The sequence below is a fragment of the Myxine glutinosa genome, chromosome 7, assembly GCF_964187855.1.
Source record: "Myxine glutinosa chromosome 7, kmMyxGlut1.1, whole genome shotgun sequence".
Taxonomy (NCBI): Eukaryota; Metazoa; Chordata; class Myxini; order Myxiniformes; family Myxinidae; genus Myxine; species Myxine glutinosa.
This window is the reverse complement of record NC_136267.1, coordinates 149,214,074-149,230,874: the sequence shown is the minus strand read 5'-3', so window position 1 is coordinate 149,230,874 and position 16,801 is coordinate 149,214,074. Positions and strand designations below refer to the sequence as shown.

At 41.8% G+C, this 16,801-nt stretch overlaps 1 protein-coding gene across 2 annotated transcripts in view; it reads left to right on the top strand.

Moving 5' to 3' along the window:
* The window catches only part of LOC137431739 (zinc finger E-box-binding homeobox 2), a 257,683-nt gene extending 241,179 nt beyond the window's left edge, over positions 1 to 16,504 (top strand). For both annotated transcript variants that reach the window (XM_068123387.2, XM_068123386.2), the window contains one exon: positions 13,319 to 16,504. In XM_068123387.2, the coding sequence (XP_067979488.2) occupies positions 13,319 to 14,205 (887 nt within the window). In that variant the 3' untranslated portion in view covers positions 14,206 to 16,504. The remainder of the gene's footprint in view (positions 1 to 13,318) is intronic.
* Positions 16,505 to 16,801: the final 297 nt, after the last annotated feature.

The following is a 16,801-nucleotide window of genomic DNA, read 5'->3' as shown; positions in this document are numbered from 1 at the left end:
GAAAAGCAGAACAAAGAAGTGGAAGTCTGCAGACAGCCTGGATATTTGGAGTTCAGCCACAAAGGGGTTACGACAAGGACGTGTGCTTCCTTGAATGGTAGGGGAAAGTTGAAGTGCTTAAAGAGCAGAGGGAGCTAGACAGGAGGAGAAGTGAGGCCATCAACCTGTCAGCGATGTGAAAGCAACAGCCCTTGTGCTTCAGCAACATTGCAGGAAATGCCAATAATGTTGAGAGTTTTACATTCTGTCGATTTCAGTAGAGACAGAGGTGATGCTGTGGTATCAGCCCAAAGGGGAGAGCATACATCATTGAGCTATTGACAAATGTCTTTATACTCTCAACAGTTTTAATTTTCAAGTAATCAATAAATTTCAAATTCTTTGAAATTTGTTAACCTCAGTTAATGGGGGAATGATGATGTGCAGCTTCTAATAATTTGAAACATTGCAACGGAGTAGATGGTGTCATGATAAAACAAAAATTTTAAAATGATAGTTATTTATTTATATATATATATATATATATATATATATATATATATATATATATATATGAATATATATATATATATATATATATATATATATATATTTATGAATATATATATATATATATATATTTATCATAATGTGACATGTAATGTGTCATAATGTGACATCCAATGGTATATATATATATATATATATATATATATATATATATATATATATATATATATATATATATATATATATATATATATATATATATATATATACAGATTTTTTTTTCTGGTGCGAAACACAAAAATTACAGCAATATCCATTTTTCTTTAGTGGAAAAAATATTTTAAAAGTAAAACAAAAGTCAAGTTTCAAAAAGTTGGGAATTCCTCCAGTGGTGCACAGTTTTTTTTTTGTTTTTTTTTTGTATACAAGATCGAGGATCGTGAAAGAGCTAACATTAATCACAGAAAAAGACAAACCGACACATAAAACACAAAATAATGGGCACGGTAGACAAGATGGGGAGAGAGGCAGAAGGACACAAACACAACATTTGAGAGCAGGGACATCGAGAGAAATGTGGGAGGGAGAGGTATAAAACATATGGACACTGCTAGGACTTCCAGGAAAGAAGTTGGAATTTCAAAAGTGTATCTGGGGTGAAATAGCAGGGGTAGAAAAGATCAAGGTTTTGGATGGGGGAAGATAAGCGATGGTGGTGAACAGCTGTTTTAAAGACCTGGAGGGAGGAGTGGATTGAAGGGAGTGGGGGAGTTTATTCCAGAGGCGGGAGAAAATGGGAATGAAAGAGTGAAGGTGAGCAGAGAGCCTAGATTTTGGCAGTTTAACCATAAGAGGGTTGCTGGCAGATCTTGTGCGACCTGTAGGAATATTTGGGTGACAGAGCACAGAGAGAGATGGGGGAGCAAGGCCGGAGAGGAGTCAGTGGAAGACAGAAAGACCACCAACCTGCCTGCGGTGAGTGAGTGAAAGGCCCTCGGAGTTAGCTTCATCGCAGGAGATGCCAACAATTGTAAAAGCTTTGGTTTCAACAACGTGAAGCCGAGCTAGGTGTGAGGCAGGAGCATCAGCCCAGAGGGGGGAACAGTATTCCATTGAGCTGCGGATGAAAGCCTTGTATGTGGTGAGGAGCTCAGGTGTGCCAAGGAAGGACTTCGCACGACGGAGGATGCCAAGTCGGCGACTTGCTTTGGACGCCAGCTTGGAAATGTGGTTTTCCCAAGAAAGATCATGGCAGATAGTGAGACCCAAAAGCTTGACCGACAGAACTTCTTGGAGAGGATTGTTGAGAAAGTAGATGGGAGGGTTTTCCAGTCGGTCTTTTCAGAGAGACGTAGTAAGAGTGTGGGATTTGTCAGGATTGAAAGACATGTTCCACTTGTTTGACCAGTCTGTGATATTGTCAAGGTCTGCAGAGATTGATGAGGCTGCAGACTGCTGATCTGAGGGATGAGGAATGGAACGGCAGATAGTGGAGTCATCAGCAAAGAGATGGAGAGGATTTTCCAGAGAGTCGGGGAGATCATTGATGAAGACCAGAAATAGCACAGGGCCCAGAACACTACCTTGGGGAACTCCAGCCAGAACAGGAAGGGGAGATGAGAGAAATCTATTCAGGGCCACACGTTGAGTACGACCAGAGAGGAAGTCCGCAAGCCATGCGTGGAGATTTTCCATGGATACCATAGGAGTAGAGTTTGATGAGCAGAGCTGGGTGCCAGACCGTATTGAAGGCACGTGATATGTCAAGTGAGACAGCTCTGATTTCCTGTTTGGCATTGAGGACCTCCATCCATTGTTGAGACAGCAGAAGCAACATGTCCAGAATAGAATGACCTGCTCTGAATCCAAATTGATGATCAGAGATGAAGCCATTTGAGAAGAGGAAAGATTTGATATCCGAAGCAATGATGGATTCCATGACTTTTCTGATAATTGGGAGAAGGCTGATTGGTCTGTAGTTGCTAGGATCTGTTTTTGCACATTTTTTGTGTAAAGCGGTAATGTTTGCTGATTTCCAAGATGCTGGCAGATGACCTTGAGCAAAAGAGAGGGTGAAAAGAACAGAGAGGGGGTGAGATGGAGTGGCAGAGCAGGATTTTAGGACTCGTGGGCTGATGCCATCTGGTCCAGTTGCAGAATCAGCGTCGAGGTTTGACAAAAATTTCTCCACCTTGTCAGGAGAGAATGACACAGAGTCCAGGAGCAGTTGGGTTTGACTGGGTAAGGTGGGAACAGAGAGAACAGGTTTGGGACACAAGATTTTGAGGCAAACACAGAGTTGAGCCATTCGGCTTTGTCACATGCGGTGTCAACTGTGCAGCCATTTGAGGTAAGGGAGGGGATGGAGGGGGAACAAACACCAGAAACGGATTTGACCAGACGCCACCAGGATTTGGAGGAAGGATACAGGTTTGAGAGTTAATTCTTTAGTGTGGAGAGATAGTGCTTCCTGGCACTCCTGAGGGTAGACATACACTTGTCCTGAGCTTGGTGGAAGGAACTGAGATTGCCTTCAGTTGGATTTGCCTTCCAAGTGGCAAAGGCAAGTTGTTTCAGGGCAACTGCCTCACTGCAAGATTCAGTGTACCATTGGTGGGAGGAAGGGTAAGACAACTGAAGACAAGATGGGATAAATCTGTGCATGAGAGAGAGCAGTTTGCCTTGGAAGAATTCCCAGGAAGAATTGATGTCAGAGGCAGTGGAGATGGGAGACCAGTCCAGATGATTGATGGCTGCTTGAAGACCGTGCCAGTCAGCCTGAGTGAAATGCCAGAGTCGTCGGCGCTGAGGAGGCTCTCTGAGAATGGCCAGAGAGATGTCCACTTTAACAAGCACATGATCAGAAGAACCGATTGGAGCAGAAGGAAGAGCAGCAGACATTTGCTGGGAAAGTTTGTCATAAACAAGTCTAGAAGAGAAGATACTCCATTGACTGAGATCCAGGTCGGAAATTGACAGATTGTGTCAGTCCCAATGAGTCGCAGAAGTCCTTTGCTGAGGTGCCATGGCTGGTGAGAGAGGAACCCACACCCAGCAGCTGCATGATGGCAGTTGAAGTCACCACATATGAGGAAGAGAGAGTTTGGATGAGTTGATAGAAGTTGGTCCATGTTGTCCGACAGCGAAATGTAAATGGAGTCTTCACTGTTTGGAGGACGGTACAGAACACATATGAACAAAAGGTGGGAGCGGAGGGGAAGCCATAGCCAGAGGTACTCCTGGGGGGTGGGGGTGGAGAGAGGGCAGTGCAAGGAGAGTGAGGAAGAGAGTTTTTTATAAAGATTGCAACCCCACCACCAGGACGAGGCTCAGGTCTATCATACCGGAGGAGGGAGTAACCAGGAAGAGATATTAAGGAATCAGGACATCTTGAAGGAGGAAAGTTTCTGTTCAGCAGATCAAGTCTGGATTGTCAGAAGCAACCTGAATGGAGAGATCAATCAGGTTTGAGCGAAGGCCACGGATGTTTGAGGTCCATACCGTTAATGAGGAGAGAGGGGGAGCATCGGGTGCAGGACAGGGGAGGGGAGGGGAGGGGTAGGGTCAAATGAAGGATGAGGGGGAGGTAGGGAGAGCAGTTGATAGTGTGTCAGAAATTACAGAAGAGTTACAAGAAAGGGAAGGATGAGGAGGACAAAAGGTTTTATGGTGATGGTATGTGGCACATTGAGGGGTTGTTTGAGGGGGGCTGAGGAAAGTAGAAGGTTGTGGGAGGTGAAGGTACGAGATAGAAGGGAGACGAAGTGGGGAGGAGGCAGCTTTGACGAGGAGAGGGGAGGGGGAGAATTGGAGAGGGATGGTAGGGGGGGGGGGAGATTTGAAGGGGAAGGGTTGGGGGAGAGTTTTGAAGGGGAGGGCGAGGGGGGAGTTTAGGAGGGGAGGGGCAAGGGCGTAGATTTGGATGGGAGGGGCAAGGAGGGAGTTTAGAAAGTGGATGATTCATGAAAGACGAACATTTATAACAAATTGGGTTTATTGTGATTTTCAAGTTAGCGATCCGTTTAAGAATGATGGAGGAGGGGTGGAATGAATGTGAATTTAGAGCATGTAGTGAGGAAGAATTATAAGAGATTGAATATTTTTTTGAAGTGGAATGAATTGAAGAGGAAATTGAAAAAAGCCTTTTAAATAGGAAGAAAAACAACGTGTTGTAATATACCACTGAATAAAACACTTCAGGGGAAAGTTTAAACATATTTAAACAGAACCGTGAAGAACAATCTTATATTCACAAAAATACCAACGGGGAGAGGGCCTAGAGGGACAACCACGAGTCACGTGAACAGGGCAAAAGGTGGAAGGCAAGGAGATAATGGGGGCGGGGCGAGACAGCGCACGTGGACAGAAGCACACGATTAGACAACAGCACACGTGGAGAAAGGGAAATTGTTGTTGTTGTTTTATTGTTTTTTTGGGGTGTGGGGGGGGGGGGTGGTTAAAACGTTAGACAAAGAGTAGATGTTCGGGGAAGTTCGGGGGAGAAGGGAAAAGTCTAAGAACCAAGCAAGAACAGCAAAGGAAGGAACAAACTTCGATGGGGGAAGCCTCAGGCTACAAGGCCGCACATGCGGGGCAAACAGAAACGATTAATTTATGAAAGATTAACACCGAGAAACTTCCTAGGGACACACTATAGGTACACACCAAAAGATAAATACAGTTTCGACAAAAATACAATTGTGAACAATTACTTAACTTCGAAAACGTGGAGAACGTGTAAGCTTCGAAAAACCGAAGGGGTTTGCACAAACCTTGGAAATTTCAAGGACCTTACATATTTGAGGCAAGTAATAAGTAAGTTAACATGGAATATTAAACTAATCAAGCTCTATTACATGCATATGGATTCAATAAAGAGGTTCCTCCTACTTTGTGTGACCTACCCTCCCTTTCCTTGTCGAAAATCTTCAATTTTTTTTTTATAATTCTCTACCAGTTTAAAGCATCTTCCCTTCAGAATTTGGCCCCATTCTTATAAATGTACTTCATTATACCTCTGTTGACGAAGTCGCCGGAGGCATTATGTTTTCAGGTTGTCCATCCGGCTGTCCATCTGTCCGTCTTTCCGTCCGTTCATCCGTGATAGGTTTTCGTTACCACGATAACTTGAGAACGGCTGAAGGGATCTTAGTCAAACCTGGTGCAGGTATGTATAATAAGGTAAAGATGAACTGAATAGATTTTGGGGTCACAAGGTCAAATGCCAAAGGTCAGATGTCATGTTAGGTAAAAATCATGTTACCGCGATAACTTGTGAACCAGTGATGGGATTCTGACCAAAATATGGTACACTTATATAGAATGATGTAAAGATGAACTGATTAGACTTTGGGGTCAAGAGGTCAAAGGTCAAAGTCTGTAATATGTCTATAACTTGAGAACGGCTGAAGTGATCCAATTCAAACTTGGTACAGGTATGTATAACGATGTAAAGGTTAACTGATTAGACTTTGGGTTCTGAGGTCAAAGGTCAGAGGTCATGTCAGGTAAAAATGTAATAACTTGTGAACAGCTGAAGGGATTTAAATTACAACTTGGTACAGGTATGTATAATGATGTAAACATGTACTGATTAAATTTTAGGGTCAATAGGTCAAAGGTCAGAGGTCATGTCAGGTACGAATGTGATAACTTGAGAACAGGTGTATGGATTTAAAGCAAACTTGGTTCAAGTATTATCATGACGCAATAAGGTGGGTGGAGGCATAACGGTCGACATCGTGATGTCGAAGAGTGTCGTTCTAGTTTAACTACTGGATTGCTTTTTCTATGGATACCTAGACTTTGCAGGCTTTTAAAGTCGTCCCATAACATATCTACCATGCTGAAATTGGACGATTCAGAGTCAGTCAGCACCTTGACCCTGTTCCTCTTCAAGAATGAACTTATTAATTTGGCTTCATGCTCAACACAGGTTAATTTTTTCACTTTGCATCGTTATATTAAATAAATCTGATTTAATTATCTTTGTTATAATGTGCGAGCAATACCCAAGAGAGGGTGTCGCTTCTTTCCGTTGGAATCATTGCAATTGCTTCAGCCGTTATTGTGCTCAGCACAATGACGTTTATCAACATTCTTCTGAGGATGAACAAATCGGTGATTTTGCGATCTCTCGATGTGGTACTTTAACGATGTATTTTGATGTATTTTTTCATTATTGGTATTCAAGAAAACGTTCAAGAATAAAAGGTATAGCTTTTAAATGCTTATGACTTCACTCCAGAGTTGTTTTAAGCATATTGTTTTGTACACATGTGAATGGGCGGCCATTTTTTCCCCGATCCATCCCTACATATGGAATGATATCGTATTCCATAACGATTCACAACAAAATTAAGCACTTCATTTTGAAGAGGAGCAGAGTCAAAGTGCTTGACTCACCAGACTCAGTGGTATGTGGTTAGAGGGCAGCTCGGAGTCTGGTAGGTCAGTAGTTTGGTGCTATACCCCGACTGAGTAATACTAAAAACTTTTAAAATGGTATGTACTACTTCCTTACTTTATGCTTGGCATTTAAAGGATAGAACATGGATATACCCCATGGGTTGGTATCTCATTGGGTGGGGTGGAGACTTTTCCTTAATTGCCCCCCTGACTGGGGAGAGAAAAGTGACCAAAGATGGCCTAACTAACTGATACGCAGAGTGCTCCAGGAAGTCACGTCGCTTCCCCCAAGGTCATCAGCTGTGTTTGTCTGAAGTCAAGTTGACTGTTGTCTAACATCTATGTGTGAATGTGTGTGAATAATTTGTGTGACAGTTTTTCCATGAGCCTTAGACCCTTAAAAAATAGTAAATACAAATTTAGTGAACCTCCCAGTAATTATTGTGAACACAGCCAAATCTTGTTCAGAACTGGCTTTGAAAGACACACAAATATGTGTTTGTGTGCCCACAATTGGCTCTAAAACAAACTTATGATATTATTTCAGCACCCATGATGTAGATGACGATAATAATCCAATGTGGACATCCTTTGACAATTGTGTCTTCCAACTGTTGTCCACTGTCAGTTCATACCCTCCATCGCATTGCTCTTCCTTGAACTTAAATTGTTGTAAAGAAAAAAAGGAGAGAAAGAAAGAAAAATTCTCCCGAAGAATACAACTGTGAATTACATAATTTCAGATTTTATTGGCAGGTACAAGTCGTTTAACTTACTTTTGCCCCTTCCATCTGTCTGGAAGTCAGCAACCATCACTCCCATCCACAAGAACAGTGAAAAAGCTGATGCTCTCATCTGCAGACTTGTACGTTTACTTAAATTTACAAGCAAGTGAAGGAATCCGTCATTTCCACCGATGTCAAATCTTTCCTGTTTTCAATAGCCTAAGCTGTGACCATTACGTTGAATTCTGTCCTGGTAACTCAACGCTGGACATGGAGCTGCTCCACTCTCAGCAATGGTTGAAGGCCCTAAATCTAAAACAAGAGATCAGGACTGTTTCCCTGGACATATTATATATCGGGCCCTCGATAGTCTGGCATCCTCCTTTGCTTGCCAGAGCTCACTGCCTGTGGCATACAAGGATGCCTTAATTCCTGGATTTCGGATTTCCTCGACTCATGCAGTCAATGTGTTGCTATCGGTGCCATCCTCTCCTCTCCTCTTTCTGTGGATACTGGATTGCCCCAAAGCATGGGTTGGGCCCAGTCTTGTTCCTCATCAACCAACGACCTTTCCAATGCCCTGGAATACCCCCTCTTACTTTTTTCAGATGACTCCACATTGTCATATATTACCCCCATCCACTGATAGACAATCAGCAGCTGTGTTACTCTCTCCTGACATGCAATTGATTAGATGCTGGTCTAATAAATGGAAGATGTCCTTCAATCCTGGAAAATCTTACAGTCTCATCCTGTCACTGCAGTAGATTAATCAAATGGACCCACTTAACTACGTCCATGGTCAACCACTGAAGAGGTTCAGCTCTTCAAATTCTAGGCCTTGCCGTTAGCCATGACCTCCTCTGTATCCATCATACTAAAATAAAGTGTATTTAATGTTTGCATGTATGTATGCAATGTAATGAATGTATGTACGTATGCAGGTATGTACCATATGTATGTATGTATGTATGTATGTATGTATGTCTCATCATTATAGAATCGAAAACAGCTGGGTACCCCAGATCAGGTCATGGGCACAAAATGATCTCCCCCCCCCCCCCGCATCTCCTCTCTGCCCCCCCCCCCCAACCACACCCATACCGTGAGAATGAGACGACAAATTGTGTTTGTTTGTTTTTTCTGTACATAATAGTGCAAGTGGTCTAAGTGCTGACCCCTGCTGGAGGAAATGCATATTGCAACCTTTTTCACCCCCTCCTCACCTTCCTTCCCCCTTCCCCTTCCCCACCCCCTCCCCCCGCTCCTCGGCCCCCCTCGGGAGAGAATGGGACAAAGGCTGTTACTATCATACTAAATAAGCCACTTCTCTGTATCATATTTTTCCAGCTCTGTTTGGAAAAGAGGACACATGGGGTGTGTCTGAATCTTATAAAATTGAAAACGGTTTAGCTGATCTACACCAAATCATACATACATGCTCGGGATACCCTGGGTCAGGTCATGGCCATGAAATACCCCCCCCCCCTCCCCCCCTCGCCCTCCCACATAAGGCTGGTGAATGGAGAATGGAATGTCTTCCCATTAGGCGCATAATGCTGCCATGGCAGTTTCATTGGCTAGTTTAATTCATCTTTCAGTCAGAGTAAGTAATGCATGGATTGTTCTCCCCAGAAAGGTAGTGGCAGCATAAAAAGTGGATAAATTTAAAGTTGTTTAAATTGTTTAAAACTGCTTTAATATTGGAATTAAGGTACCGAGATGTATTGCAGATAGAGGGGTGCAGGGATATGAGCAGGACTTGTGGGTAACTTGTGTGTGGGGATGGGTGATGGTTTCTAGGGTTGGTGCAGCACAGGCATGATGGGCCGAATGGCCTCCTCCTGCAACAAAGTTCCCTGTACTGAATATCTTCATGAGTATATCATCTAGTAACAATTGCAGAGAGGCAGCGTAATTAACTAGCTATACTCTCTCTGTCTCTCTCGTTGTGTGTGTGTGTGTGTGTGTGTGTGTGTGTGTGTGTGTGTGTGTGTGTGTGTGTGTGTGTGTGTGTGTGTGTGTCCCACACTCTCACACTCTCTTGGGAGTTCAGGAAATACTGAACAGGCCTACAACATTATCTCTCAGATAAGTCAGTTCCAGCCATAAAATGATGCTTCGATGATCAATTTAGCGATTTTCCCATGAATGTACCTTTTATTATGCTATATGCTCCAGGAGGTTTTTATTTAGTACCGCACAGATATGACATCTCAGACAGCCATTGGTCTATCCTGCCGGCGTTGTTCAGTTATTTTGAGGATTGAGTTTCGTTGCAGCCATTTCTGGCATGTAAGACAGCTAAGCTGTTCCCAGCAACATCGGCAAAACTGCTCAGGTAACCTTGGGACAGGAAAAGCATAGCCAATGCACCTGTGCTGGTGTTGAGAGAAATCGCTTGCGGTGTGCAAATATAAAACTGCTGTCTATCATGTGTCGTAGGGCTTTGTATGGTTTATTGAAGCAACTCCGCAAAGAATCACAGTGACTTTCATGTGATACTGACAAAGCATTTCCATCGAACGCTCTTTTTGAAATGCTGATAGGTGTGTGGTTGGCTTGAATGTATCAACATTGTTATCCTGCTCCAATAAACGGGTATTGCGCATTTTCTTATTACACTGGCAAGGCGCCACACATAGGACAAGGATATTAGAAGACATCAGCATACTTTTACATGAATTACAAAATCAGTGAACAATAGTCAAATGAACACAGTATGTGGGATTTAAACCTCCTGGGGTCACAGCATCACAAGCCAAGTGCTCATATGGGAACGCCAGTAAGGCAATGACAAATCGTTTGGCCATGATTTGTTTCCTTCACCAAAGTTTTGGTGCATTAAAATTTTTATATTAATCATACAAGTGGAAATAACGTTTAAATGAAGATAAACTGTGTTAAACGTCCAACCACATTTGATTCAAATATCTATCGTATAAAACACAATGTCAGTTTGTGTGTTTGTCCAGATGTCTGTCCCCCTTAATAAGGGTAGGTTTTAAAGGCCAATCTTTTAGCACCAATGTGTGTTCCCTAGGGTCTATTTCTGAGGATATAACAAACTCGAAAAACATTTTCCATAAAAGGGTAATTCTGTTTTCCTCTATTAGAATTGTAGACGGTGGCTTGTAAACCGAGCCTCAAGGGTACAGAAGTGTTTTTTAAAATAACAATAAATACGCAGCGCAGGGAGGTGAAATTCGCTGCACATGATGTGCAACGCGTGCAGAGTAAAACGAGTGTTCATTTACATCCGTATGATGTCTAATAAATGAAGAAGATGTAAGCACATCTGACACAAGGCCGAGGCTTCAGACTTTGTCATGCTTATGAGGCTGCACTGTTGAATAAACTGTTCCAGTCCGTCATATTTGACGGGATTTTTACAAGTACAGATTATAAACCAGTACACCAATTTCATTTGGGCATTTGGAATTTGCTGTGTGTGAGGAAGTACATTTTGCATTTTCCGTGATATTTCTTAAAGCTCATGAAACAAGTCTTAAACTAAGCATCGTGAACGTCTCTCTTTGGTCTGCGAACGAATCAAAACCACAGCACTCAGTAACATCCTCTTTCTCCCGCTAGGAATAATCTAAAGGAGTTGTAAATCCCACCTTGCAGTATAATTCCCAGCATGCTTGCACAAAACACAATTGATGGATTGTATTTTTATTTCACTTTCACCTCCAAAGTTGTTAGTGATGCTAACGTATTCGGCAAGACACCGACTGCAGCAAAGAAATAGTTACCTTCCGACATGATATTCATCTCATCAGAGTCTGTGCTCATGGGGTTGCTTCACAAACATTTACTTTGGAAATCTTGGAATTTTTTGGGAAATTTGGAAATCTTGGAAATCTTGGGGAAATTTGGAAATCTTGGAAATTTTGGGGAAATTTTGAAATCCTGGAAATCTTGGGAAAATTTGGAAATCCTGGAATATTTTGGGAAATTTTGGGGAAATATGAAAATCTTGGAATTTTTTAGGAAATTTGGAAATCTTGGAATTTTTGGGGAAATTTGAAAATCTTGGAATTCATATCAAATGAAATACAAATTTTTGCCTTTACAAATAGGAGTAATTGAAAATCTAAGCATTTAGACGTAATGCCTCGTATTAATTATATGACGGTGAAAAGATACAAATTTTGAGCTTTCTCTGAGATCACGTTAATGTATTTGTTATTTAATGTGCCATTGGTTCCGTAACCTAGCAAAATCCAATAGTCTTTAATTAAGTCTCGTATAGATCTTTCGCTATATAATGCCAGCACATGGGTTCGTAAATTATTTGCCTCAAGGAGGAGATTTGCCTACACACTTTGGATATAAAACAAGTCAAATCGGTGGAGAATCGCAAAATTGTCTGCTGCACAAGGGGGTGATCATGGAGTGGAATTCCTTTCGAGACATTGCTGAGCAAACACTGAATGCAGCCAAAAGCATTATCTGCTCAATGTTTCACCAAGTGCTTGTCCAACTATCGTGGCAAGCTAATTGCTATCAGAAAAATGAACTTGCTTGACTGGCTGCAGGCACCACTTATGGAGGCATTTTTCCAGATGGAACAACCCTTCAGACCTATTCGATTGGATTTAAACCAGGGACTTTGTGCTTGCTATGTCGAACCTCCTTATTCTCTTTCGTTTCTGCTGCTCCTATTGAAATTGGTTTGTGAGCAAAGCTAAACCAGAGCGTTCAGTCTCATGTGTAGCCAACATTAAAATAACTAGCCGTTTCAACACGGAGTTCAAGGGATCATCTTTTTGAGCCGTGTACACTGAGTGACCAGGAAGTGCGTGTCTTAACACATAGACATATAATAACCACCTTTAGAGGCCATTTTTCCCCGCAAAGCGGGGGTTGGCCTTTTTCGGGAACCGTGGTTGTTGTTGTTTTTTTTGGTCCCCTTTTTGAAGCAATGTTTTACGGCCGGATGCCCTTCCTGACGCCAACCCTTTATAGACATATAAAGAAAGATAACTGTGCTTAGGAGGTCAAATATCTTTTTTTATCAATAGGACAATTTCGAAAAATTCAAGTTACAATTGTGCAATTGATTTTAATTCAAGTCACATCAATTACTATAAGTACCTCACATTTGAGTAATATTTCTATAACCAATTACGGATTCTTCCTCGAAACTGAACCAGGGTTTGATTGAATGCCAGATTGATTAAAGATGAAATAATTTGATAGGACAGGAAGATAGCTGGGTTTTAAGTGTTTTTTTTACTCTTACTTGTATATATATATATGAACAAGTGTACATATACATATATATATATATATATATATATATATATATATATATATATATGTATAAAGCTAAAGCCGTTGAACACCTGCTAGTGTAATGACATGACATGACAGGGTGTTGCATTGTGGAGCACGCAGTATTTCAGCTTGATGCAGGCAGCTTGTCGCACTCATGTGAACAAGGTAGATTGTGAGATCTCTTTCATGTAACCATATAGTCTTCAGCCAATAGTGTTTTGACTTTTGAACCTCAAGTAATGCCTTCCCACATAGAGGCTTGCAGGTAAGAAGTGTGTAATGAAATTTTTGTACATTTCTTTTCCTGAACATTTTTATTTAGCAATGTTCGTGTCATGAAAGGCTGCATGTTGATGTGTCGAATGTATTCTTGACTGGTTGTAAAGATGTGTTGTCTGTGTACTTGGCAGGAAAGCGGCCTCATCAGTGTGAAGTCTGTAACAAGGCATTCAAGCACAAGCACCACCTTATCGAGCATTCACGGCTGCATTCGGGCGAGAAGCCATACCAGTGTGACCGGTGTGGGAAACGTTTCTCACACTCTGGCTCATATTCCCAGCACATGAACCACCGCTATTCCTACTGCCGCCGTGGTGAGGCCGACACTCCTGAGGGAAACAGTCAGCGGGTGGCAATGCAGGAGGGTGGAGGAGTGGCTGACGAGCTCACGGAGGAGATGGGCTCGGCAGAACGTGGAAGGACACGGACAGAAGATGAGGAGAGGAGTATTATGGAAGCCATGGCTCATAGGGATGAAAGCAGGGGTGATATGAGGGTTTACCAAGGTGTTCCCATGAGTGCTGGTCCCTTTGGCATGGGATTGGTGACGCATGCTCTCAGAAAAATGGAGACATTTGTTTCAGAAAATCGTGAGAAAGAAGTCACAAAAGATGTTGGATGGAAGTTGATGGTGGGAAAGAAGGCAGAGGATCCAAACGCAGGAGATTATCCTGGAGTCTTCGAAGTGGACAGAATAAGAGAACAGTGGCATGGCAGCCTCAAGGGAAAGAGTGATGAGGAGGAAAGTAGGAGTCCACAGGTGGAAAGAGTTGCAGAAGAAAGACAGTTTCTTGAGAAGGAAGTAAAATGGGAGAAAAGGGAGAATGAAGAAAGTGGAGAGAAGGACAATGGTAAGAAAGATGAAGGCCATGAATGTGAGATGGAAGAGGCAAGTTGTGAGGATGACGAAGATCTCACTTTCAATAGCGAGAGGCAAATCAAAGTTGATAACGGAAGTGAGGCCACCATAGATGCTTCCTTGGACATGCAGGCCGCGGTGTTGGTCGATGGCTCGTAACATTGCTGCTCCGTCACGGCCGCAACAACCCGTTTCCTAAGTCCGTCATACACCAAGACTGATATGATGTGCCTAGAACTTTCCAGAGGAACGGTACCTTGTTACAGCAGAGAGGAAACAAGGATGTAAAATCTCTAAACCAGACATTTTCATCGAAATTAATGCCAAAGGCATTTTGCTCACTTTCTTTTAACCGCAGTCAGCTAATTGGCGTATATTAAACAAAAACTTCCTGAATCTACTGTAATTTAAACAATTATATTTGAACAAATCATGAAGTTTTGAACCGATCAGTAGCAGCTTTAACCGCAAAGGTACGTCCAAATTTCTTTGAAGCTGTAACTTTCTTTGCCAACGTATCCGAATGGGTTGTGCCAAAACAAAGATGAAAAATGCCCTCGAGGTTGCTGTGGGGATGTGACTGTATCGATTTGATGTTACTGAGAGTATTATGTTGGTACTTTTTCCAAGGAATGTACGAAAACTTTTATGTGCTAATGAGCCTTATGAAGAAGAAGAAGACAAAAAGAAACAAAACAGTGTTAAATGGTGTCCGTTGGAGAATGTGAACCTTTCCTTTCTGTTGGTTAAAGTTACAGAACAAATGGCGAAACGAATCTGCCCGATTCAGGTGGAGAGAAACCCCAATGCCATGTGCATCTTATACGCAGTCAAAATGCTAGAACGCAGCAATTTCAAGTGCTTTAAGCAGCATTGTAATATTCCAAAACTGGCTGAATACGTGCCAAGACTAACCAGTTGAAGCAATTCATTCGGTTGAAAGGGTCCATACATTCGTTAATGTGGTTTCTGTTTGGAAAGACGTTAAGTTTGCTTTTTCCTTCTGTTTTACACTTGGCAAAAAAGAAAACCTAGGCCCATATACTTGGCACGAAGCTTTTAACGTCAAATGACACCAGAATAAAGATCTTATTTTTTGCCAGCAAAAAAGTCAATTCAGCAGTTGTGAAATACTGTTATTCAAACCACATTATCTAATGTATAAGGCCTTGTTTAGGCCTGCTAATTGAAGCCTTACGCAAATTCTGCCGGAGTAGTTTAGATGCAAGACTTGCACTTAATTGCTTGATAGGTCACCTTATAATAAATGGTATTCTGCTTTCGTGCATCGGTGATGATCAGTTATACACAGTATACATTACCTACCCACCGGTCAGTATTATTTTTGTTTACGGAGCGAGGAAGAGCGAAAAAATTGGCACAAACGGAGCACACCACTTCACGTCCCAGTCTTAGCTCCTTGTCCTCGCCAAACGAGGTCCTGCGCGACCCCGTTTGGAAAAGAAGCTCATGCTTGAGCAACAAGGAGCCCGTTCTGAAGAATGCTTGGTGTTTCATTGCTTCGGTGGACTTGACTTTTTTTTCCTGTGCGTTCATCTAGAAATATAGTAAGGTAGAGTTTACAAGTCTTATTTATGGCCGCAACTTTCAAACAAGACACGTTTTGTCTCTGTTATTTATTATTGCATACTGTAGTGTTTACAGTAACAAAAGTTTTACAAAAAGCTATATTTTTAGTAAATAAATCTGGAACTTTCGACAGTGACGGAGAATTGGAAAAAGCGGCTTTTTTCTCGAGTAACACCATCATGTAAAGTTCTTTAATACCTTGTTTATTGATTGTACACACAATTTCCAAGGAAAGAAGCTGGTGTTTATAAACGATTGGTACAATTTTGATATGACTGTGAGCTTTCTTGGAAATATTGTGGGTGAGGGAGGGGGATTTGGGGAGGGAAAGGAGGTTGGGGGGTAGGGTGAATGTGCGTTTGTTTCTTCATTTTATTGTATTTCTTTCCTCCATTTCAAGAAACAATGATTATGCTTGACATTACAAACTAAACGCACCCTGCGCCTTCCAACCTCCCACTCTGAAAATGAGCGTTTTATTTTCGATGAGGGGGGGGGGGGGGGGCTTTCTGCATCTCTAATATTGTCTCTGTAAAACCTGTAAATGACCTATAAAAAGAAATTTTCATTCAAGCTCATTAGCAGAACAAACTATGCTTCTAACTGCATCTTAGAGCTCTTCCATAGCAATTTCTGTACAAATACTGTGGCTTCTCTTACCAACTGTTTACTCCTACATTTTCTCTTTCTTTTTTTTTCAATGGTAAGCAAAGAAACCATTGACAGATCAGCAGAGTTTGGTAACCAAACTATTTATTAATGTTTCTTATTTATTTATTGCAACTAATACTTCCCCATTTTGTATTCTTTCTTTTGTTCCATTTTTTGGTCTATTCTGAATAAACTGCGATTGGCATTTCCCTGAGAATCACTGTCCTGTATGTTTCATGCTGCATATTATTAGTGGTAAATATGTGCATGATGCACAGAGCACACCATCCCAAAGATTTTGGTGTTGCATCTGGATTGTTAGGATTCTTTATCTGCTGTGTAGGATGACAAAAAATATGTATTTGCACATCATTTTGCTTCAATCCCTTTGGATCTTGTTGAGCACTGAGGGGTACAGGGATATTGGCAGGCTCCATAGGTAGCCTAACATTAGACAGGTGTGATTCAGTTGTGATGTCCGTAATTTGGAGATGTCTGATTGTTTTGCGTGTGT